General features: G+C 39.9%; 1 protein-coding gene across 1 annotated transcript; it reads right to left on the reverse strand.

The window, feature by feature from the left end:
- Nucleotides 1-3,519: 3,519 nt before the first annotated feature.
- On the reverse strand, nucleotides 3,520-4,769 carry LOC148129095 (uncharacterized). The gene has a single exon (XM_087945227.1). The coding sequence runs from the start codon at nucleotides 4,686-4,688 to the stop codon at nucleotides 3,822-3,824; it is 867 nt and encodes a 288-aa protein (XP_087801353.1). The 5' UTR covers nucleotides 4,689-4,769; the 3' UTR covers nucleotides 3,520-3,821.
- Nucleotides 4,770-24,759: the final 19,990 nt, after the last annotated feature.

The following is a 24,759-nucleotide window of genomic DNA, read 5'->3' on the forward strand; positions in this document are numbered from 1 at the left end:
AATGAGAGAGGGGAAAAATACATCACTTGGTTTAGGATACATATATCTTTTAATCCATATAAGGTCACTGGAAACTCCCAAGAGATTAATATTAGGGAAGCAAGACTAAAACTGTATTTCAAGACTCTGAAAACTATTCAAATGCCTGGAAACATTTGATTGAAACATCTTTTGTGGCAGTAGCTGAGCATTTTGCCAGTAGTAGAAGACATAGGGCAAGAATAAAAGATAATTGTAATAATCTAGTAAACTGAGAAGCAGGTCTATCTGGAATTTCCCTCATGGTACAGAACTTGATACACACAATCTGTTTTTAGTATAAACAGTGAAAAGAAGCTCAGAATAAAAGACATTAGATTGCTTGTATGTGAAACAAAGCCTTTTAACCATAACCTGGGACCTCCAGACAATAATATTTATTTTGGTTTTCTAAGCATGTTGTAAAGGCCTATTTTTTTAAAAAAAGCAAATTTAGATTTTTGTGGTCTTGCTGTAATAATTACAATAACTGTCTATTTCTGATTCTCAATAATGTACGTTTCCTGCAAAGAAACCAGCTACAACTTTCCTTCCTTCCTTCCTTCCTTCCTTCCTTCCTTCCTTCCTTCCTTCCTTCCTTCCTTCCTTCCTTCCTTCCTTCCTTCCTATCACTAGGTCCCTGTTTGGGGATGAGTAGGGAGGAGCATGGTATCCTCAAATGTTGGCATACCAAATTGATTGTTTATAACTCCATTAACTGATGCTTGTTAATTTTATTAGATTAACATTGCAAATTGTTCAGAATATACAGAAATGGTGCATCAAATAACACTAATATTAATACTAATGCATCATGTAAAACATAAACATCATATAATAAAATATTTATATAACAAATTTATAAGAATTAACTTTGGTTTGTGTATAACAATCAATAAAAACAATAAATGGACAAACAATAAATATTTAAAATCAATTATTACAAAATTATAAAAGTCATTAACAATGAAAAAAACCACTAACAAATTTAAAACATAAAAATCCCATTGAAAGAACAGAAACTTCCGGTTTGTCGAACCCATGGCGGCAGGGATTTGCGAGCTGCGCGATCCCTGCCGCGCTAGCCGTTTTTGGGGCTCCGACCCAGCTGGGTGCGGAGCTAGGCTGCCCTGCAGGGACAGCTGAAGGTAGGGGGATCCGGAGAAGGGTTTGGGGGTGCTGCAGACCCCCTCCTGGCTGGCAGAACCCCTTTTCCCAGGACGGTGCAGCGGCGGTCCGTAATGGCCGCCACAAAGAAGCTGGCAGCCGGGTAAGAATGCGCAGGAGGAAGTGGAGAAAGTGATTGAGAGGAGAAAGTTTTTCTTGGCTCCTAGGACTCTAAGATATATTTAATAAAATTCCTGAAAAGTATGACTTTCTGAATAATACCTGCCAGAAGAGGAAAAAAGCGGCTGCTTGAAGGTGCTGAAAGGATAGCTTTCCCTCTTTTCCCACGGAATAAATAACTGGATATTAAGAAACCTATTTTTAGGTGGAAATTGGTTTTAAGCGATGAGTGGGAAGAGAGAGGATTAAAAGAAAATATTTGTATGCTAAGATTTGTTGGAGCAGATGCCTTAAGGATTTGAAGACTAGAATATATTGTAACAAGACTTTAAACAGATTTGGACTTTCTTTCTCTTTGATTGATATCACCCCAGAAGGAGAAAGTGAGAACTCTGCCTTGGTTTGGACTGATTGATAACTTTGGGACTGTTTTATCTTTTTTATTTTCTTTTGAATATTCTGGTTGTTGTAAGAAGAAAGAAGGAGAAAAGAAAAGAAAAGATTTATAATGGCTCTTTCTGTTGAGGAACTAAGAAATGGTGTGGAAGAAGCTTTCCTTTTCTTAGAAATGGCGCTTACTAATTATCAACAAAAATTACAACAGATGAAGACAGCAGAGGAACAAGAAAGAAAGGAAGGAGCCATCTTTAATGAATCTCAGAATTTGATCCAGAAAAAAGAAGAGAGAAAGAAAAGAAAAGAAGAGAAAAGAAGAAAACTAAAGGATTTAAGGACTTAAGATCTAAAAAACATTTAAGAAAGGGAAAAATAAAGTGCAAAACCAATATGATGATTGTAAACAAAGGGGAAAAGAAATACGACAGAGAAGGGAAGCCGGTAAGGCAGAGGCTAGAAGAAGGGGGTAGAAAGTTTTGTTGGGAAAAGAAAGAAAGGGAAAAGGTGGAGAAAAGCTACAACGTTTTGAAATTAAATGGAAAAAGGAATTTTTATGGATAATGGATAAAGTAAAAAGATTTTGCAAGGTACATAAGATGAGATGGTAGTATTGCAATGGTTTAAGAGTTGATAAGAGATTAAAATGTTAAAATGTTTAAAAATGATTGGTTTTAAAACTTAATAATAGGAGGGGTTTAGAATATTGTTTTAATTAAATAGTTTAATAAAATTATGGTATTGATGTTATTATGAAATTTTTATTATAGTATTTCTTTTAATATTTGGATTTATTCTCTAATTATGCACTTAATTGTGTTGGATGTATTAGTTAGATAGAATGTACCAAGCAAAATCTGATTGGGTATTAGATATTATTTTAAAGATTAATTTGATTAACTTAGGGGGAGATAGAAAGGCATCATACTCTGATTAATGATTTCAGGAGAAACTGATTTTCTTTTTTTTCATAAGGGATGAGACAAAGGGATGATAAAAAAATGGACAAAAGATACAAATATAATGATTTAAACTAAGATGATTAATTAAGGTAGAATTAAGAAGTGTGAAATATGTGGAGAAGTTAATATAGAAGGCTTAGAACGGTAAATAAAATAAGTAATGATATGTAAGATGAGCATGAATATAATTGAAGTCCATGAAGAGAGAGACACCTGGGTCCAAGTTACTTTCCAAAAAGATATTTTTTTTATGTTTTGTGTGTTGTGTGTATATGTCTTTTTTGGGGGGAGAATTGGTAAAACTTGTAGAAATATAGAATGAGAATAATGGTAACTAAGTCAGAAAGAAACAGATGAAATAATAATAATGATATTGAATAAGAGTAAAGAGAAGTAAAGAGAAATTGAATAAGAGGTTTTGGTATATTATATGGAAATGGTTTAAAACAGAATTATAATTTATCTGACTTGTTAAATTTACAAGGGAAAAAGGTTTAAACATGTAATGAATAATGATAATTTGTGTGTTTTAAAAATTAATAAAACTTGTTTTAAAAAAAAAAAAAAAATCCCATTGAAAGAACAGAAGATCCACCACAATGGAGCCAACTAAGAATATCTCAGGTTCTGCAGGACTCAGGCCTTTTTCTATAATAAGGTCTTGAGGAATTTCCAGCATGATTGCAGGGCTGGGGCTAACCTGATTTTGGGGAGGGAGAAATAATTGATAGGGCAGACACCATGGCAGTTAATTCCTGTCTCATGGGACCCACAAATACAGGTCCCTGGAAGAGATTACTGTCTACATGGCTTCCCTGTGAGATCTAATGGGATGGGTGTTGTAATTATGAGGCAGTCGAGTTGTTTGATCATGAACAACTGAATCATGATGATCTTTATTGGAGTCTAGTCTTGCATTTATACACATTTTTAGTTATCCTCCATCACTGGTTAACTTTGGTTACTGCTTAACTTTCGTTACTGTTTAGCACAGTAATCCATACAATTAATTATCTCTAGTTAAAGTCTAACATATGTTTACTTCCTCTCTCTAATCCTCCTTTAGATTAGTGACTTTGTTTGCCTGAGTTGTATTTGCTTGGAAACATTATTTATCTGAGGTTTGCCATCCGAGATTGGAACATTCCTGCAATTACAACTCTACATATCCTCGTTTTTTATTTTAAATGGAGGATTCAAAGATTTATGAATGTATCGCAATTGTAGAGGATTAAGAGAGGGGGAAGCGGGATGAAACAATGCAAAATAATTTGGAATACATTGAATAAAACAACAGGTTGCAATTAGTACAATAATAATAATTATAGCATGAAAGAAAAACTGTCTGAGCCAAGACCAATCAGGGAGCCAATTGGTTAGCCACTCAAAAGGTGAGTAATGAGCATGGATATTATTTTGAATGTATGATTGTAAATTGGCAAGCTCATCCTCAATAGTTTTATTCAAAGAATGAAAATGCACAGCACATCCACGGCGTCCAACTAATGTACAGAACCCTCCCTGGTGGGCTAAAAAATAGTCTATGGCAAAATGCTGCTGTAAGACATCTTGATTTAAGTCTTCTATTTCATGCTGCAAATCACGAATAATAGCAGCGGTAGCATTGATGGATTTTTCAAGTCTGCAGGTGAGACCAAGAATAGATCGTCTGTTTTCTTGGGCAATTATGCCAGGATAAGAGCCTAGAGTAAGGACTCCTGTAATGGCCCCTGCCAATGCATGGCCAAAGGTAGAACCAGAAGACAATTGTGTGTCAATAATGACTTCATCATTACATATAGGCCCCAGAGAGGAACGCCGCTGTCGAGTTGATGGGAGCGTAGCTATTTGAACAGGTAGAGTAAAGTAACCTATAGTTGCACATTGATAATTCTGAGGATGAACATTAGTAGCATATTTATCAAAAAAGAACCACATATTAGGATCCTTAAGCTGCCAAACAGTGCATATCGATCCTGTATTAAATTGATCAGAGGCATTAAAAATAGGAAAATTGTCAGGATACATATCAGGAGCTATATTAATTCCATGCAAAGAAGAATTAAAGGTACCTGACAACCAATAGTAGTCAGAACAATAACTATAATTCCCTAGCTTAAATATGTGCTGAGCAGCATCATAATCAGACCAATTATGAAACCAAGTGTGTTTAGCATGACAACAGAAACACAGACCCCTTGTAAATCGACTAACTTTCAAGTAATGCCAACGGACAGAATTCAATTGCATAGGGGGTGTAGAAAATAGCCAGGAGCGTGAAATAGATTGTAGTTGTGAGACAATAAATGTAGAAGACATGATCAAGTTAGGGGTAAAAGAAATTTGACCAAATGCCATTGGGGGCTCCTGGTATAAAGTAATATTTGTGCCATGGGTCATTGAACAATCATAAAGCCAAAATCACAGCAGCCAGCTCAGCATGTTGAGCTGAAGTCTGCGTGGCAGTAAATTTAGAATACCATTGTTGTTGAATCTGCCAGACAACCACACCCCTTGTAGGTGATCCATCAGTAAAGACTGTAAGAGCTTTAGAAATAGGATTTCGCACAAAAATGGAAGAAAAGGCCGGATTTAAAGTAGTAGTAACCACTATTCTAGGATCCTTGGGTAAAGAATACAACAAGTTTCCCACATATTGAGAAAAGGCTATCTGATATGATTCTGAAATCATCATCAAATGCTCATGTTCAACTTTTGTATGCAGTGAAAGCTATGCTAATGAGATCCTGTCCTGTAAGATGTAAGGCTCGTTTACGACCTTTAATAATCAAATCCTCTAATGCTGATTGATAAGTATAAATGTTTCTAGGCGGAGTAGCTGACAAATTAATCCATTCATGAATGTTGACCGCTTGCGGGGACGCATTAGAATAAAGACATCCCGTGGGTAAGGGTGTAGTGGGAAGAATAGCTAAGCAAAGTCCTATTGTTAAGGATGTTATCCTGTCCACATATCGATGCTTAAACTTATTCAATATTTCTTGAAGGCATGTTCTTTGAAGATCAGTTAATACAACTAGATCTCCTGGTGATTGTGCTCCCTTCAAAGACTGAAATAAGGGCAACATATCACCAGTTGTAATGTAGAAGAATGGGCGTGCCCAATTAATAATGCCAAGTAATTTTTGCCATTGTACTAATGTATATGATTTCTGTACTTGTAATTCAGGAAGAATTGGAATGGAGGAATTGTGCAACATTCTATGTCCTAAGTAGGTATAAGGTTCTACCTTTTGAATTTTGTCTGAGGCTATATACAATCCCTGTTGTGCCACAATATCAGTTAACTCTTTTAATAACTTAGATTCATCAAAATCCGGGGCTGCTATCAATATATCATCCATATAATGATAGACTAAATAGGAAGGAAATTTATTCCGAAAGGATTGAAGGGCATTATCCATGAAATATTGACAAAGTGTAGGGGAATTAAGCATTCCCTGAGGCAACACTCACCAATGATATCATTTTGTGGGCATGCTATTATTAAAAACTGGGACAGTAAATGCAAATTTTTCTTTGTCTTGAGGCTGCAAAGGTATAGTAAAAAAGCAGTCTTTAAGATCAACTACCAATAATTTATAAAAATTAGGAATTAAGTTAGGATTTTGTAGACCACATTGTAAAGGACCCATGGGTTGGATACATTTATTAATTTCTCTTAAAATGTGAAGGAAACGGCATTTCCCATTTTTCTTTTTTATAACAAAAACAGGATTATTTCAAGAACTAGTAGAAGGTTCTATATGACCAGCAGCCAATTGTTCTTGAACCAATTGTTGTAAAGCAGTGAGTTTTTCCCTTGATAATGGCCATTGTTCCACCCAAACCGTCGTAGAACAGAGCCATTTAAGAGGAAGAGCCATCATCAAGAATCAAATGGGCATTAAGAAGAGAAAGGATATCATGGCCCCAAATATTAGTATGAATATCTAGAATGTCTGGTTGTAGGAAAAAGGACTTACAAGCAGATGTTGTAACATTAATTTCTTGAACACTCTGCCAAGCAGCTGTAGAACCTCCTATTCCCCACAATGAAGAAACTGTCATTTTTGGCCACTGTACTGGCCACTGTAAAGAGGAGATGACAGTAACATCGGCTCCAGTATCCAATAACCCTTGAAATGGTTGTTTATTAAGGAAGAGTGTTAACAAAGGATGAGAGGAGTTCAGCTGATGAAGTAAGCCTACAGATAAAGAAATTGATCCAAATCCTGCATCCCCACGATTACCTATACCAGGAGATGGATTTTCATATGGAAGAAGAAGCAATTGAGCAACAGAAGAATTACAAGGAAGAACTTGAGGAAGATTCACCCAAATCTGAATCATGAGGATACCCGTGTAATCTGAATCTATTACCCCAGGCACAACAAAATAGCCCTTTTTGTGTGCAGAAGAATGAGGCAAAATTAAGCCAACTAATCCCGAAGGAAGAGGACCTTTAAATTGAGATGGAACTATTTTACTTCCATGGGAAATTTAAATTCAATTTCCCCTTGAGTGATTAAATCGATCCCAGCGCTACCGGCTGTGGCTGGGGAGGAGAGAGACTGCTAGAGGAGTCAGAGTGATGGGAAAGGCACGCTTTGGATTCTGGGTGGGTGCCACACCCATTGGCATGTTTCCCGACCGAAACTGACATTGATTGGCCCAATGAAATCCCTTTTTGCAAATAGGGCACTTCTTAGAAGGACGATTCTGAGGCATAGAAGGTGTAGAACGACAGTCCTTCTGAAAGTGGCCAGGCTTCTTACACTTAAAACAGTTATCAATTGGTCGCTGTCCTTTCTGAATAGCAGCTGCTAACATATGCATTTTGTAAGTTTGTGATCCAATATCCTGGCAGACTCGCAGCATATCTGCCAGAGTGTAATGAGCAGTAGCCTTTAATGGCTGTAAAGCTCTTTCACAATCTGCATTAGCATTTTCAATAGCTAACTGGCGAAGAAGTTCATCAGCAGCTTCCTGATGATCAAACTGCTGTCTAATTGCTTTGGACAGATGCTGAACAAAGTCAGCATAAGGCTCATTGGCATTCTGTTGAATGTTTGAAAAATTTGCTCTAGGTTCTCCAGCTTGGGGTACCTTAAGAAAAGCACGAAAGGCACATTCAGAAACAATAGTTAACGTAGCTGGAGGAAGAACAACTTGAGTAGGAATTGTACCAAATGGTCCAGAACCAAATAGCTGCTCAACTGTATATGCTCCTCCCCCTCCTAAAGCAGCAGCTTGAGCATGTCTCATATATTCACTCTCCCAAACCACATATTGCATGGATGTTAAAATCATGCGAAATATTTGCTTCCAATCTTCAGGGATCATTGTATAACCATTTTTTATTCCTTCTACAAGTCCTCTTGTAAAATTACCACTAATCCCATAGTCTGTAACTGCCTTTTTAAACTCTCTTAAGATCTGATAAGGCAGACCCTCCCATTCTGCTACTTGCAGTCCAAGCTGTGGCCGCTGACCAGGACGATATTGTACTGGACAAACAGACAGTAATTCTGCAAGTTCTGTTCCTGAGACAGAGGCATCCCTTTTACAAGTCTCTACCATTTTCTGAAAAGAAGACTGAACAATAGAGTCAGGAGGCTTTTGCCCTGTATCTGCAGGAGCTGAGGGAATTGAAGACATATATTCAGGTGAAGAAGGGGGACAAATGACAGCATTAGTATAACGTGAAGGTGGAGGTGTTAAAAGAGAAAGTTCATTGTGACCAAATTTTTCAATTGCATACCTACATGAATGCCACACATGCAAAACTTATATTTTTGCTCGAGGTTCAGTATGCAATGTTTTCCCAATACGTTCCCAATCAGTTAATTTTAAAGACCCCCTTTCTGGGTACCATAGGCACTGAGCTGCAATTTCCTGGACCAGCCTTAAGAGATTTATCTGTGGTACCTCGGTATTATTTTTCTTCAACAAATAGCCCAACTCATCTACATGCTTCCTTTGTTCCTCAGAAACCGAAGACCCCATACTTACAGAAACCAAAAGGTTGAAGAAACCACAAAGGGTTGAAGGTGCACCAAATCCTTGCCGGACAAAGTAAGAGGGTCCCTGTTCATGCGCCACTTGTTGTAATTACGAGGCAGTCAAGTTGTTTGATCATGAACAACTGAATCATGATGATCTTTATTGGAGTCTAGTCTTGCATTTATACACATTTTTAGTTATCCTCCATCACTGGTTAACTTTGGTTACTGCTTAACTTTTGTTACTGTTTAGCACAGTAATCCATACAATTAATTATCTCTAGTTAAAGTCTAACATATGTTTACTTCCTCTCTCTAATCCTCCTTTAGATTAGTGACTTTGTTTGCCTGAGTTGTATTTGCTTGGAAGCATTCTTTATCTGAGGTTTGCCATCCGAGATTGGAACATTCCTGCAATTATAACTCTACAGATGGGCAAATGTAATTGGGGAGAGGCTGTCCTTTAGCTAATGCATGCCATTAAAGTCTTTAAAGTTTAAAATCAACAGTGTGAATTGGATCCAGAAGCAAAATGGCAGTCAATGCAGTCCACAGAGCAGAAATGCAATATGTGCTCTTCTGAGAGATATATAGTTGTCCACATCACAGCATTCTGAACCACTTGAAGTTTCAGAAGTTTCAGAAGTTTCTACAGCCCCATGTAGAGCTCATTAGAAGAGTCCAATTTGGAGGTACCTATGGCATGAATGACTATAAGTAGTGCAAAAAGAAGATCCTGAAATTATGTGGGACAAATGCTAAAGAATGCCACAATAACAGATATTCACAAATCATTATGACTGTTCATTGGTTATAACTTAAAATGCAATGTCAGAATTTTATCACATGAAAGAAGAGGAATAAGAAAACTTTTCAAGAGGCAGAAAAAAAGGAAGCACATGGTAAAAAAAAACCTGCAAATATAGGAATTATGTAGAGAAGTAGGGTCTGCCAGAAATCTAAAATTTAAAATTCGTAGGATAGGAAGACTATAGGCTAACAAGAAAAAGTTGATGGGAGCACTGAAGTCTCTCTGGGTTCATCCTTATATCTTGCTAATCAGGGCAAGTAGATGCTGTGTTCAATTTAGAGGCTCTGCTCTTATCTTACCTTCAGTTGATCCTGAGCTATCGCAGAGGAAACTCAAAAATGTATTTGTCTGTTCAAGTTAAATTTCCTAACTGTTCCAGTTTTCTCTTTTCTCCTGACACTAAGCTTTGATGTGCAAACTATTTTTTATAATATCTCCCTTAGTGCTTATCAGTTTTTTTCAACTTTGGCAGCTCTAAATCATGTGGACTTCAACTCCCAGAATTCCTCATCCAGCATTGGATTATGTGGTCAGGGACTAGGATATGCCCAATTTATATTGCCCATTTTAGTTGCTGCAGGCATACCCCCTTCTCCCTTGACCATTTCCCTCCATGACCATTTTATCACAGAGGAAACTCAAAAATGTATTTGTCTGTTCAAGTTAAATTGACCATTTCCCTCCATGACCATTTTAGCATAGACAACTGGAGAAACCAAATAAATGGTTCTTGTAATGCTTGTAATGTCCATGAAATGTCTGATAGGCATTACATAGAATCCTTATGTACATGGAGCTGCTATGTATTCTGAAAGTGCACCCACCTGGAGTTTTCCCAAACTGTTAGTTGGGGAGCATATCAATTTAATAAACAAAGTAAAATAAAAATCTGTTTTTAAATACCTATTTAGCAATCATTTAAAGGAACATTAGATTTCTCTTTTTTTAAAAAAGAGGTTTGGATTGGAGGATTGGATTTAGTAAAGAATTGTTTAGTTCCGTCTTGTATTACATACAGTGTAACATTCAGTATGTTATATACAGATTTTCTATTGCTTTGGCCAGCAAAAAGTTTCACATGGTAGTGTTTTTATGAAGGATGTGTGTGTCATTTTGCTTGCTTCAATATGTTGCCAGTTGTGGCCACTCATTGTCATTTTCTTGCAGTTTGGGATAACTTGGAACTTGGTAGAATGAACAAAGCAGTGCATTTTCCCCATTGTAGCCCAAGTGACAAATGATAGGTACAGCCAAAGATCATGAACCAAGGCCACTTATTTCCAGAATAGCCATTTCTTGGCAATCTTTACTCATCATCCTTTTCTGTTTAGGCCCATACTTTCCTGCATTATATGCAGCAAATATTTGCCTTGTAACTTATCAGTTGGGCTACTTTTCACACACACACACACACACGCATGCACACACACCTCTCTCTGTGTATACATACATATACATGTATGTATGTATGTATGTATGTATGTATGTATGTATGTATGTATGTATGTATGTCAGTCATCTGGGCAGCTTTGACATGGATTTAATGTATTTCCAAAAGAGTGTAGGTCATGTGCTTAAACAGATCTAGCTCAGAGGAATAGTAGATCAAGGTGCAGAAATTGCCCAGAGGAGGAACCAGCAGCATGGAGAAAGTCTGCACCTGTTCATATGAGGACATTATGTACATATGTATGATGATCTATTACTCAGACAACTTGAAGGGTTCACTCAATATGGTCCACTATATTTTTAAAATTAATTTCTCCCCCCCTGCTATCAGATATCACTAGGCTGAAGGGGAAATGCAGAAATGCATAAATTGCTGTACTTGACTTCTCCCATATTAAAACTAAGGGTGGTGTCATCACCGAGGCAGAATAGGGCCTGATCACTGGGCCAATGCAGTTTAAAATATATGTCCAAGTCAAGAACTGGAAGAATCAAAGTTAATATAACTTTGAGAAACATCCATAAGAAAATGTGTTCTTGTTTAGTATTCATTATAGTACAATATACATGTTTACTGTGTGTTTATATGTAGACATAATACAAAAGAAACAGAAGCTGGCCAACACCAGAAAAAAACTTTTGAGGTCTTTGACATCTAAAGAAATCCATAGTACCCTGAGAGGAAAATTTCTCTGCTTTATCAGTATTGTCAAGGAACATTACTGATTAAATAATACACTCATAAAATTAAGTTGCACTAAAATCTGATGTTTGTCTAGTTGGTCAGAACAGCTAAGTATGCAATGCAGAACTGATTACACTAGCTTGCATTGTGTTGGCAGGTATGTGTGTGCATAAACTGAACTATGCTTTACCTTTGTACATAATTATGTGCACAATAACACTCCTGTGTCTTTTCTGACAGCAGCTGTCACATTTACTTATTGCTTTAATTAAACAGCAAAGCAAGAGAGGGAACAGCTGTGGCCAGGGGATTTGAGAATTGGTCTCTAGGCTACTAATGAACTTCTTGTCAAAGTTCAATCTAAACTTAGTTTGTAAGTCTGACTCAAGACATAATTGAGTACCTGGTTGTATTGGCCTCTCAATTATAACTAATTGCAGGATCTTGGCTTGGAATATGCTATTGGGAGAAGCCGCTTTGGGAGTTGGCACTAAATAGTAAGAGTAACATTCAGGAAAACAAGGTCACAACAAAGGCCATTTACAAAGTTAGAGAGTTCTGAATTGCTGTTTCAATACACGACAATAAAAATATATATAATTAGCATTTTTTGATTTAGCATTTTCTCTTTTGATTCTATTAGACCTCTGATAGAATGAGGGCACTGGATATTTTGGGCTTTTTAAATGCAAATCATGTTCTAAAGCAATAGGAATTATTTGATATTAATAAGCAAGATTCATAAAACCTAATTACATGTAACAGTTTTCCCTTTCCACAATAATTTAATGATTTTCCCCATCCCACCTTCTCTCTGTTCATGCAAGGATGGCTCTGTTATGGAAAATACACACTGTATTATACAGCCATGAATAAAAAGTCACTTTATCTGTTTTCTCTGACAACTCTCTACATGCTTATAGATAAAAGTAATTTTCATTACTTTTAAGAGTCATATTAACTGTCTAAAATATTGATTGAAAGAAGTTGTCAACTAGCATGTGATAGTGGCTTTTTTGTGCCACGCTGGCCAATTCAAAACACTGTTAAAGGTCTTTTATGTAATACAAAGGACAGTACTAATGGTCTCTGAACATCTGGCTGATTGTGTTTGGAAGATCCTTTCTCTCTTCTAATTTTGGAAAAGGAAATACATAGAGAAATAATTTGTTGTGACAGAAATGTATCAAAATCAATGCCTAGCATGTATAATAAATAGATCTCTGACTGTAGCAAATAAAATGCATGCTTTTTATTCCATGTAAAACAAAAGAAGCACATCCTATCTCAAGAATCTGTACATATCATACAATTAAATTATTTTTAGATATGCCACACTTTAAATTTCTGAAGACTGAGAAAGTAAATAAGATTCTCATGGCTTACCATAAGATTTTTTTGATAATCGTCTGGTTTGGCTTATTTATAGTAGTAGTTGACTAAGTAGACCAAGAGAGTAGTGAGTGTGTCCTTTCATGATGAAATGGTGTAACCATCTTTAAAGGAAGTAGTAATTCTTTTACTTCTTTTTAGATCCAGAGCATTTGGACAGCAATTGCCTAATTGCAAATCCCTATATTTTAGGTAAGGAACTTGAGAAGGCCTATAGCCTTGGAGAAATTATGAATGCCCTTGGAAGAGACTGATCATCTCAATCTTGTTCATTTTGAGTTTTGCCCTGGATGTGGGAGAGAATTAATTATGACTGAACTGATAAACTACTTCCTTGAGAGGTAGAAAGGAGGGAGTGTGACTCTTTCTAGGCTGCTTGAGTTCTCAAGAGTTTTTGGTATCTCTCAATCATGGTATTGTCCTAGACTCAGGTTGGAATTTAGAAGGAAACGTTAGAAGGATGCTAGCTAAGGAACATAGATTTATAAACTTTGGTAACCTCTAGCTTATGATAATAATAATTCACACACCTCTTTTGATAGAAAGTTTATTAGCATAAACATGCAATGTATGAAGAAGGAGGGTGAAAAAAACAATCCAAAGAAACATGTGTTAAGGAACCAATTATTTATTTTAGGGTGTTAACTTTATTAATATAACTGTATAAAATTTATATTTGTGCATTGTTTGGGATCTTGGCTCCTTCAGCTGCTAAGACCCTTTTGCTGGAGTACTCCAATAAAAGAAGCTGAAAATGCCATTACTTGTGTCTGTTGGTTTTATTGGCTTTGGTGCCAGGCTAGGGCCCATTTTGGGAATAAGACCCTCTCTAGAAACGTGAAGAACTATATTAGACTGGTTCTGCTCCTACTTGTAGATACTGGGTCAATGTGTCTCTAGTCCTGGAAATGTAAGGGTTGTCAAGTGGCAGGAATGTTTAAAGGCTTGCACATGAATGCAAAGAAACACTATAACTATTCAAGGATCTGATGGACTATAAGGTAGATGATGGGGCAGAATTCTTCGAACAGATTTCCACAAATCAGAAAAAAAAAAAGAATGGACTTAAATTACAAGGAAACAGTTTATGAATGGACATCAGGAAAAAAAAATCCTAATTGTGAGAGATCCTTAATGATGGAATAGATTTCCACAGGATATAGTGGACTTATCTGTTTGAAGAGAGGTGGATGTCAGGGATGCCATCTGTCAGGACCATCTGTCAGGGATGACTTAGTATAGTTTTCTTGCACTACAACAGGGGTGTCAAATTCGATTTCATTGAGGGCCACATCAGGGTTGTGTTTGCCTGAGTTGTATTTGCTTGGATCACTCGTGGATCCACCTCAATATCACTCGTGCTGTAGGTACCTGTGGTGGCCTAAGCACTTTGCAAGGAAAACAGGCTCCTAAGCTCCTTTTCTGGCTGCAATGGCCTCCTGCAATCCTCTGCCAGTGAAAACAAAGCTTGGGAGGCAGCACGCAGCCCTCCTGAGTTCCATTTCAATGGCAGAGGCCCCATAGGCAGGTCCTTCGTTGTTTTCAGGGCAGACCCGTGGGCCAGATCTAAGCGCCGGATCCAGCCTGCAGGCCTTGAGTTTGACACCCCTGCACTAGATGATCTTCCAATCTCTACTGTACAGTATATGCTTCCAATCTGCTAATACTCCGCATCCCATAATATCTAAATCAGGAAAAGCTGTACGTGTTCTCTGAAAACAGTGATGGAGCAGATGATGGTCAACTAATTTCAATTAAATCTTGAAAAGTCAGAGGCATTATGGGTGGTGGTTCCAGATAATGGGACTGTGAAGTTTTCCCATAGTTATTGGAGTTTCACTTCCAGAAAAAGAACAATGCTTCTATAATCATAATTATCATTGAAGATCCAATAATCTCATTGGCCAGGAGCATTTAAGAGATAACAGATAATCAGAGTTGGAAAGGACCTTATAGGTCATCTAGTCCAACCCCCTACCCAAGCAAGAGACCCTACACCATTTCTCACAAATGGCAGTCCAATCTCTTCTTGAAGGTCTCAAGTAATGGCGCTCCCACAACTTCCGTGGGCAAGCTGTTCCATTGGTTGATTGTTCTCACTGTCAGAAAGTTTCTCCTTATTTCCAGGTTGAATCTCTCCTTGTTAAGTTTCCATCCATTATTCCTTGTCTAGCCTATAGATGCTTTAGAAAATAGCTTGACCCCTTCCTCTCGGTGGCACCCCCTCAAATATTGGAAGACTGCTATCACGTCTCCCCTGGTCCTTCTCTTCACTAGACTAGCCAAGCCCAATTCCTGTAACTGTTCTTCATATGTTTTAGTCTCCAGTCCCCTAATCATCCTGGTTGCTCTTCTCTGTACTTTTTCTAGAGTCTCAACATCTTTTTTATAATGTGGTGACCAAAACTGTATGCAACTAGGTGTGGTCTTACTAGGGCTTTATAGAATAGTAATAGTACCTCACTTGATCTCGATTGTATCCTTCTGTAAATGCAATTTAGGATTGCATTAGCTTTTTTGGCTGCTGCTGCACACTGCTGGCTCATATTTAGCTGGTTGTCCACTAAGACTCCAAGATCCCTCTCACATTTACTGCTATTGAGCCTGGTTTTGTACTACTTGGCTTACAACCACATCTCGGACCAAAATTTCTGTTGCTAAGCAAGGTGGTTGTTATGTGAAGCATTGTTGCAATTGTTGTAAATACATACCAGTTGTCAAGCATCTAATTTTTGATCATGTGACTGTGTGGGATATGGTGAAGATATTAACAATGATTGGTGTGGCTCAATCATAAGTCACTTTTTTCAGTTTTCATTATAATTTCAAAGGGTCACTAAATGAATGGTTGTAAGTCAAGAACCACCTGTACTTTTAATTTCCTTTCTAGAATTTTATATTTGTATAATCTTTTTTTCTCAGTGACGGTAACCTGCTAAAAATGGTCCCTTGGATGGAAATATGAAGCTTTCATATTGAATTTAATCTTTTGGCAATTTGCAAATTTTACATTTGATTACTTAGCTTTGTTCTATATTCAACTGAGTGGTAAAATGATTGATTGTTATATATTCTTTCTATATTGCTTTAGAAAGAATACACTATCATTTTCAGATGGCTATTATTGCTAGATGGATGAAAAAGTTATGAACTACCCTGTTTCTCCAACAATACGGCCTCCCCCAATAGGAAGTCCCAGCATGTTTTATAGGCATGAAATGAAATTAAGCCCCTCCCCCCAAATTAAGGCCTATATTAAAACATGCAAAATGGGGGGGAATGGTGGGGGGGCTTGCTGTTAGGAAGTACTTTTGTTGCACACCCGGATATGGTGCTGCCTGTGTTGACCCCAATAGGAAGTGCCCCATCAACGCAGAGGTCAACATCCAAGCCATCGCTGCCCGCCCTCCCGAAGATGCAAGGGGCGGGGGGGAATTAAGTCACCCCCGAAAAGATGGCCTAGCCATTTTTGGGGGGCTCAAAAAAAAAAAAAGACCCGGCCTTATTATATGAGAAACACGGTAGGAAAAATATTCATCCAGTAAGAAAACTGGGAAAAAAACCAAACACCCTACATTTCATTTGTTAAATGTAAAAATCCTTATAAATTCAGCTTATAAGTTTGGATGGTTCTACTTTGAACTTCCACTGTGTCTTTGTGATTGTATAAGTATCTTTTAGGAAACAGTTATCTTTTTCAACAAATTAAAAAACATTTTATTCATTCCTGTTTTTACCTATGTATATCATTCAGAAATAAATTTGACCAAGAGAAGAACATATCCCTTTATTTTCTTGCAAAAACTGTGTAAGACAGACACGAGCAGAAGGTTGGGCTAGAAGATCTCTTCCAATCAGAGATGGTATTCAGCCAGTTCGGACCAGTTCTGGCATACCAGTAGCAGAAATTTTGACTTCTAGTTTGGAGAACCAGGAAATACTACCTCTGGCTGGCCCCGCCCACCCACTCCCATCCTTACCTCTCCTATATTCCCTTGTTTTTTTTAGCTCAGCTGATTTGCTGATTCACTGAAAAACTGGTAGGAAAGCAGAGAATCCGTTGCCCCGAGCAGACAGGGAACTGGGGGAGTGGGGGGAAGTGTGCTGAAAAGTGCAGCTACTCCTCCCTTGTGAATGTCGTTGCTTGTCCAAATGAGCTGCCATTCTCCCCCATTTATTTATTTATTTATTTATTTACTTATTTACTTACTTATTTATTTTGTCAAACGCTTACAATATAATAGACGTTTTTGTGATCATTTTGTCTCTAAATCCTGAGATCCTCTCTGAGGGATGATTTACTTTCTCACTCTCATCTCAGTGATAGGATATTTAGGGATAAGACCTGTTGTGAATCAATAAAAGTTACTAGCATAAATGCAAATCAGGGTTTGGGAACCTGCATACCTGATTGGCCCTTATACAACAACTAGGGATTGGTCCATAAGTAGTCCCTGATTGGCCACTATTTGGACACTTCTCATTGGTTATAAGTTTGAACTTATTGCACATGTCATTGGTTAACAAGGTAGCAGATAACCCTATAAAAGGGTTGCTGTTGCCCATAGCCTTGCTCTGTTCTCTTCTATTTACAATTATTAAAGAGTTGAAGTCACTGGTCAGATGTCTGGTCTCCATTATTTCCCAAACTTAACACTGGCGACGAGGGTGGGATCCGGAGACTGAAGAGCTGACTGAGTTACAGAGCAACCAACAGAGCACGTGGTCGAACACGCACCATCAACGGCAACATGGCCAGCGGTGCCGTACCACCCGCTCCATTCAACCCAGAGACCAAAGACTGGGAGGCATACATGGACCGATTCCAGATGTTTCTGGAGACCAACAATTTAAAAGATGCAACAACCGGCAAAAAGAGCTATCTTTCTAACTCACTGCGGGCCTACCGTATTTAAAATGGCAAAATCACTTGCCAAGCCAGCAGAGGTAAAAGAAATGGACTGGGACGTCCTCGAGCCCTTACTACGGGCTCACTACGCGCCCACCGTGCCAACCTTAGTCAGAAGACACGAATATTACCAGAGGGACCAACGGAAGGGCGAAAGCCTTGCCAATTACATCGCAGACCTCCGCAACCTTGGAGGCCTCTGTGGATTCGCCGACTTAGAAGAAGCCCTCCGGGACTGCTGGTTCTAGGCCTAGAAGACGGCACGATCCAGAGCAAAATTATGGCTAAAGGGGACATCAGCCTCAACGATGCCCTTAAAGAAGCCTCGGCTGTGGAAGCGACCAAGAAGTCGGCAGCCCGAATGCGCCGCACCAACGCACCGCTCACGTAAACTCGCCAATGATACCTCGCCTCGCTCAGAGAGACACCTGGTATCGACTCACCACGAAGACCTAGAATCCCCATCAGAAAGCGATGAGGAAGAGGTCAACCGACTCCGAACGGAACGAGACCAGTTCACACAACCCTCATTCCGACCGTGTGCAGGTTGTGGGGCGAATCACCACGATCCAGCTGCAAATTCCTTGACGCACTCTGCTGAAATTGCGGGAGACGAGGGTCACATCGCAAAGGTTTGCAGAAGCAAACAAAACTCCAAACCCCGACAGGCCGAATGCCAATCTTCAGGATTCTTCAGCACACACCGAGAAAAACTGAACCACCAATGGGGAAACCACTCCTACAGAAACAAGCCGTCCACCACTTCCACCAGGCGTGAAGAACCCAGACGGGAAGAGACCCACCAAACAATCACCATTGGCCACGCTACATCCCTTGATGCCGGGAAAATCCGAGTAAAGGTCGCCATCGAAAACAAACCTTGCGTGATGGAGGTAGACTTGGGATCTTCCTCTCGATGGTGTCGTGGAAAACGCTCCAACAACTCATTCCAACGATTACGCCAAGACCTTAACCCTCAAAGGGTTATACTCAAAGACTATCAGGGCAACTGAATTCCGTGGTCGGGTCCCATGAGATTCAGATCTCTTTCAAGGACCGTGCCGTCGCTCTACCACTGACTGTCGTGGACGCGACAGGCCTAGTCTTTAGGCCTTCAATGGTTCAGACTGCTCGGAATTACTGTAGCCGGAGTCCACCGAGCCGAGAGCAACGATTGGGAGGAGGCACTCGTGCAAGAATTCCAAGGCGTTTTGAACGGACTAGGCAAGTACAAGGGGACCCCAATCTCGTTTAACTTGAACCCTGAGATAGCACCCATCTGCCTTAAGCCACGTCGGGTGCCATTCGCTTGAAGCCTAAAATCGACGAACAACTCGATAAGCTAATAGCACAGGGCGTGCTGGAACCCACCGACCACGCCCGCTGGGAAACCCCTATAGTGACGCCTATCAAGCCTGATGGGTCACTGAGAATTTGCGGAGACTATCGGGCCACATTAAACCACGCACTACAGCAAAGTGCATATCCAGTGCCGGTAGTGCAACACTTGCTCCATTCCCTGGGTGGCGGGAAAGTTTTCGCTAAACTAGATCTAGCCCAGGCGTATCAGCAATTGCCTGTAGACCCTACCACAGCAGAAGCGCAAACTATCATAACGCATAGGGCGCATTTAAATGCAACCGGCTCCAGTTCGGGGCAAGCGTTGCCCCGGAATCTTTCAGAGTTTAATGGAAAGGTTGTTACAAGGGATCAGAGGGTCGTACCATACTTTGACGATGTACTCATCGCCGCCCCTAACAAAGACATCCTAGAAAAACGACTCAGAGAGGTTTTACGAAGATTCCAAAACGCAGGCCTCAGAGTTAAAAAAGATAAATGCCAGTTATGTACCGAAAAAGTAGAATTTTGGGATACCTCCTGGACAGCCAAGGAATCCATCCCACGAAGACAAATTAAGGGCGATTAAAAAGCCCCCACTCCAAGGAACAAGGCAGACTTACAGGCATTCCTTGGACTTATCAATTTCTATAATGTCTTTTTACCACACAAAGCAACGGTAGCAGAACCATTGCATAGACTATTAGACAAAAAAAAGCAACGTGGGTTTGGGGACAACGGGAACAATGTGCTTTCCAACAAGTAAAGAAATTGCTAACTTCTGATTCAGTACTTATGCAGTACAACGAGACTCTTCCGCTCACGATCACGTGTGATGCATCACCTTTTGGGGTTGGGGCAATTCTGGCCCACGTATTACCAAACGGAGCGGAGGCCCCATCGCGTTTTTTTCGCGAACCTTAGCTAAAGCTGAACGAAATTATAGTCAGCTGGACAAAGAAGCCTTAGCTATTGTTGCTGCAGTTAAAAGATTTCATGAATATGTTTATGGCCGTGCGTTTACGATAATTACCGATCATAAACCGCTACTGGGGATCATTGCGGGTAATAAACCAACCCCGTATATATTGTCCCCCAGAATGACCCGTTGGTCTGAATTCTTGGCGGCCTACAACTACACCTTGCAACATCGCCCGGGAAATCAATTCTCCACGCTGATGCATTGAGCAGAACACCGCTTCCAGACTCTGTTGTAGATCCAGCCCCAACCATCTCAACACTACAGATCGAAGCTCTACATGCACCACCCTTGACGGCTAGAGACATTGCTTTTGAAACGAAACGTGACCCAGTTCTGCAACACATCCTGCGCTGGGTTGAACGGGGGTGGCCGACGGACCAAATAGCACCGGAGTGGGCGCCTTTCAAAGCCCGCCAAACCGAACTGTTTTCCCAAAAGGCTGTATCTTGTGGGGCGATCGAGTTGTAATCCCTGGCAAATTGCAACAAACTGTTTTGGCGGTATTGCATGAGGGACATCCGGTATCGTGCGGATGAAAGCACTCGCACGCAGCTACGCTTGGTGGCCGGGAATTGACAAAAGAATCGAGGCCTGGGTCTCTACTTGTCAACGTTGCCAGGGACGTCAGCAACGCCCCACCTAAAGCAAGCCCAACCGAATGGGAAACTCCGAGGGACCTTGGTCCCGTATTCATATTGACTTTGCGGGGCCTACCAAAGGACACACTTTCCTTATTACTGTCGACGCCTATTCAAACTGGCTCGAGATTCATCGAATGAATACAACTACAACGGACTCAGTCATCAATAAATTAAACAGACTATTTGCACACACGGATTTTCGGACGTGTTGGTCTCGGACAACGGCCCACAGTTTACTGCATTACCCTTTGAACAATATCTTGCTGATCGGGGCATCCGCCATGCGCTAACCTCGCCCGCGCACCTGCGGCAAATGGACGTGCAGAACGCATGGTACAATTTGTAAAAAGACCCTCCACAAAAATGGAATTTGGCAACATCGACGAGAAAATCAATCGAATTCTCTTGTTGCAGCACATCACGCTCCACAGCGTGACCAACAAAACGCCCGCTGAACTTCTTATGGGGCGGAAAATACGATCGCACCTTGACCGGCTCCACCCCGCATTCGCACCGGAAAAGCCTTTCGGCTCCAGCAGCAAATGCCGGGAATTTAAGGTAGGCGATTTAATATTTGCCAAAAACTTTTCCGGCGACCCGTTATGGATACTCGCAACCGTTACCCACCTTACTGGGCCTAGATCTTACCGCCTGCTAACGGACAATGGGAGGGTGTGGAAACGCCACATAGACCAACTCCGCTCGAGATTACCACCCAGCACCCATGAATCCCGGGTTCACCAACTCAAGGGGAGGAAATATCGAGGAAATTGACTTTGATATGACAAATAGCAGGCCAACGGAAACCCTACGGCCCAGCGAAACACCGGAACTTGAAGCGGGAGGGAGTTGAATTTTTCAGGGAACTTTAATACAGGGGAAACCGAACTGCAAAACCCCGAAGAAACACGGAGTAGCAGAGACAACCACAGTGGAAGCAGCACGGAATCACCGTGCAGCGAAACTGTAGTTAATAAAGATCATCCAAACGTTCCACCGGAACCGGACCTTAGACCAAACCAGGTGGAACCACGGAAATCAGCCAGACAGACCAAACGGCCTGTCTATCTTGAGGATTTTGTTACAGCCCCCTCAAACGGAACCCAAGGGGAGGGGTGTTGTGAATCAATAAAAGTTACTAGCATAAATGCAAATCAGGGTTTGGGAACCTGCATACCTGATTGGCCCTTATACAACAACTAGGGATTGGTCCATAAGTAGTCCCTGATTGGCCACTATTTGGACACTTCTCATTGGTTATAAGTTTGAACTTATTGCACATGTCATTGGTTAACAAGGTAGCAGATAACCCTATAAAAGGGTTGCTGTTGCCCATAGCCTTGCTCTGTTCTCTTCTATTTACAATTATTAAAGAGTTGAAGTCACTGGTCAGATGTCTGGTCTCCATTATTTCCCAAACTTAACAAGACCGGGCTAAATTTAGGATTGACTGAATAACAGAATAAGAGTTGGAAAGGACATTGGAGGTCTTCTAGTCCAACCCCCTGCTTAAACAGGAAACCCTATTCCATTTCAGACAAATGGTTCTTCTTTAAAACTTCCAATGTTAGAGCATCCACAGCTTCTGGAGGCAAGTTGTTTTAACACTCAGGAAATGTCTAAGTTCAAGGTTGCTCCTCTCCTCGATTAATTGCCTTTTTTCCTATCTTTGAATTAATGAAGGAATCTCTACCCACCTAATAAAAGACACAGCTGAAGCAGGCTGTGCTGAATTCATCAAACTCAAGGAGAACATGCCATCCAAAGTGAGTTACAAGTATTTTGCCTTCCTAGGCAAAATCTTTTAGATCCCACCCACACTTGAGCAAGAGCTGAAGATTTCTGAAAAAAAAAAAACCTTTTAAATTTGAGAGCCTTAACTCCCAGGTATCTTCAGTTTAAGCTGGAAAAGATAACCAGTCTTTGCCAGCTCACATAAAGCAATAAACAAAAAGTTGAATTTTTAAAGTTTGTCATGAGGGAGGACAATCTTTTAATAGCCAAGGTTCACACTTAACATTTGTTGGGATAAAATTTGTTGGGATGGGTTGTATTACAAATATGAATAGGCCTAGTCAGCTGCCAATTGTCAGATTTGCCAATTGTTTACAAGATAATAAGTATAAGTGTATACATAGTTGTGAATACATGAAATGGGTACATATAAGAAAAATAAAAGAATAAGAGAAACAATAGGACAGGGACGGTAGGCACGTTGGTGCGCTTATGCACGCCCCCTACAGACCTCTTAGGAAAGGGGTGAGGTCAATAGTAGACAGTCTAAGGTTAAAGTTTTTGGGGTTTGGGGAAGAGACTACAGAGTCGGGTAGAGTATTCCAGACATTGACCACTCTATTGCTGAAGTCGTATTTCCTGCAATCAAGTTTGGTGCGGTTTACTTTGAGTTTGTATCTATTGTGTGCTCTTGTGTTGTTATGGTTGAAGCTGAAGTATTCATTGACAGGTAGGACATTGCAATGTATGATTTTATATACCATGCTTAAGTCAGACCGAAGACGGCGTAATTCAAGGTTTTCTAGTTCGAGAATTTCAAGTCTGGTGGCATAAGGTATTCTATAACGAGTAGAAGAGTGGAGAACTCTTCTTGTGAAATATTTCTGGACTTTCTCAATTGTGTTAATATCAGATACGTAATGAGGGTTCCAGACTGATGAACTGTATTCAAGTATTGGTCTAGCAAATGTTTTGTATGCTCTGGTTAGTAGTGTGATATTACCAGAGAAAAAGCTACGTAGGATTAGGTTAACAACTCTTAATGCCTTTTTGGCTATGTAGTTGCAGTGGGCTCTAGCACTTAGATCAATAGAGGTGAGTATTCCAAGGTCCTTTACAGAGCTTGGGTCATCAACAAGATCTTGGCTATTCAGCTTGTATTTTATTTTCTGATTTTTTTTGCCAATATGTAGGACAGAGCATTTATTTGTTGAGATTTGAAGTTGCCATTTGTTTGACCATTCAGATACATAGTCAAGATCTTTTTGTAGGGTAGCAGTATTGTCTGTGGTATTGAACAGCTTTACATCATCAGCGAAGAGAACGCAATTGCTCTTAATATGATCACAGAGGTCGTTTATGTAGAGTATGAAGAGAGTTGGTCCTAGAACACTGCCCTGGGGGACACCACTATTGACAGGTACTGGATTTGATAGGACGCTCCCGATTTTGACCATTTGTTGTCTGTTTGACAGGAATGCTTCTATCCAGTTATTCAGTTGTCCAGAGATACCATAGGATTTTATTTTTAGGAGTAGTTTGTCGTGTACCACTGAATCAAAGGCTTTACAGAAGTCTATGTAGATTGCGTCTATTGCTTTGCCTTGGTCGAGTTGTATCGTCCCATATGTTTTTGCAGTGTAAGAGTTGCAGATTACAGGATAGATTTTTTCTGAAACCAAATTGTTTATTGGAGAGTAGGTTGTTTGTCTCTAAGTGGAGGATGATGGATTGGTTAATAATTGATTCCATGACTTTACAGGTGACGCAGCATAAGGAGATTGGCCTGTAATTTTCAACTAGGCTTGGGTCTCCTTTTTGAAGATGGGGATGACTGTGGCTTGTGACCATAGGTTAGGCAAGGAGCTGGTCCTGAAAGATTTTTCAAAGATTATGCTTAGAGGTTTGGCTATGGCAGTGGATAGCTTTCTTAAGAAGTAGGCACATATTCCATCCGGTCCAATAGATAGAGATGGTTTTAGATTGCGTAGTGATTTTTTTAACATTGTCTTCTGTGAAATCGATATGTATTAGATCATTGTTGTTATCTGTGGTACGGCTAGGAAATACTGGGCATGATACATTGCGGTTTACAAATACTGAGCTGAAGAATGTGTTAAAGATGTTGGCTTTAATGGTGTCGTCGTTGCAGT

This window comes from Notechis scutatus, chromosome Z (genome assembly GCF_049901735.1).
Source record: "Notechis scutatus isolate UNSWTSFEM ecotype Mainland chromosome Z, rNotScu1.2, whole genome shotgun sequence".
Taxonomy (NCBI): Eukaryota; Metazoa; Chordata; class Lepidosauria; order Squamata; family Elapidae; genus Notechis; species Notechis scutatus.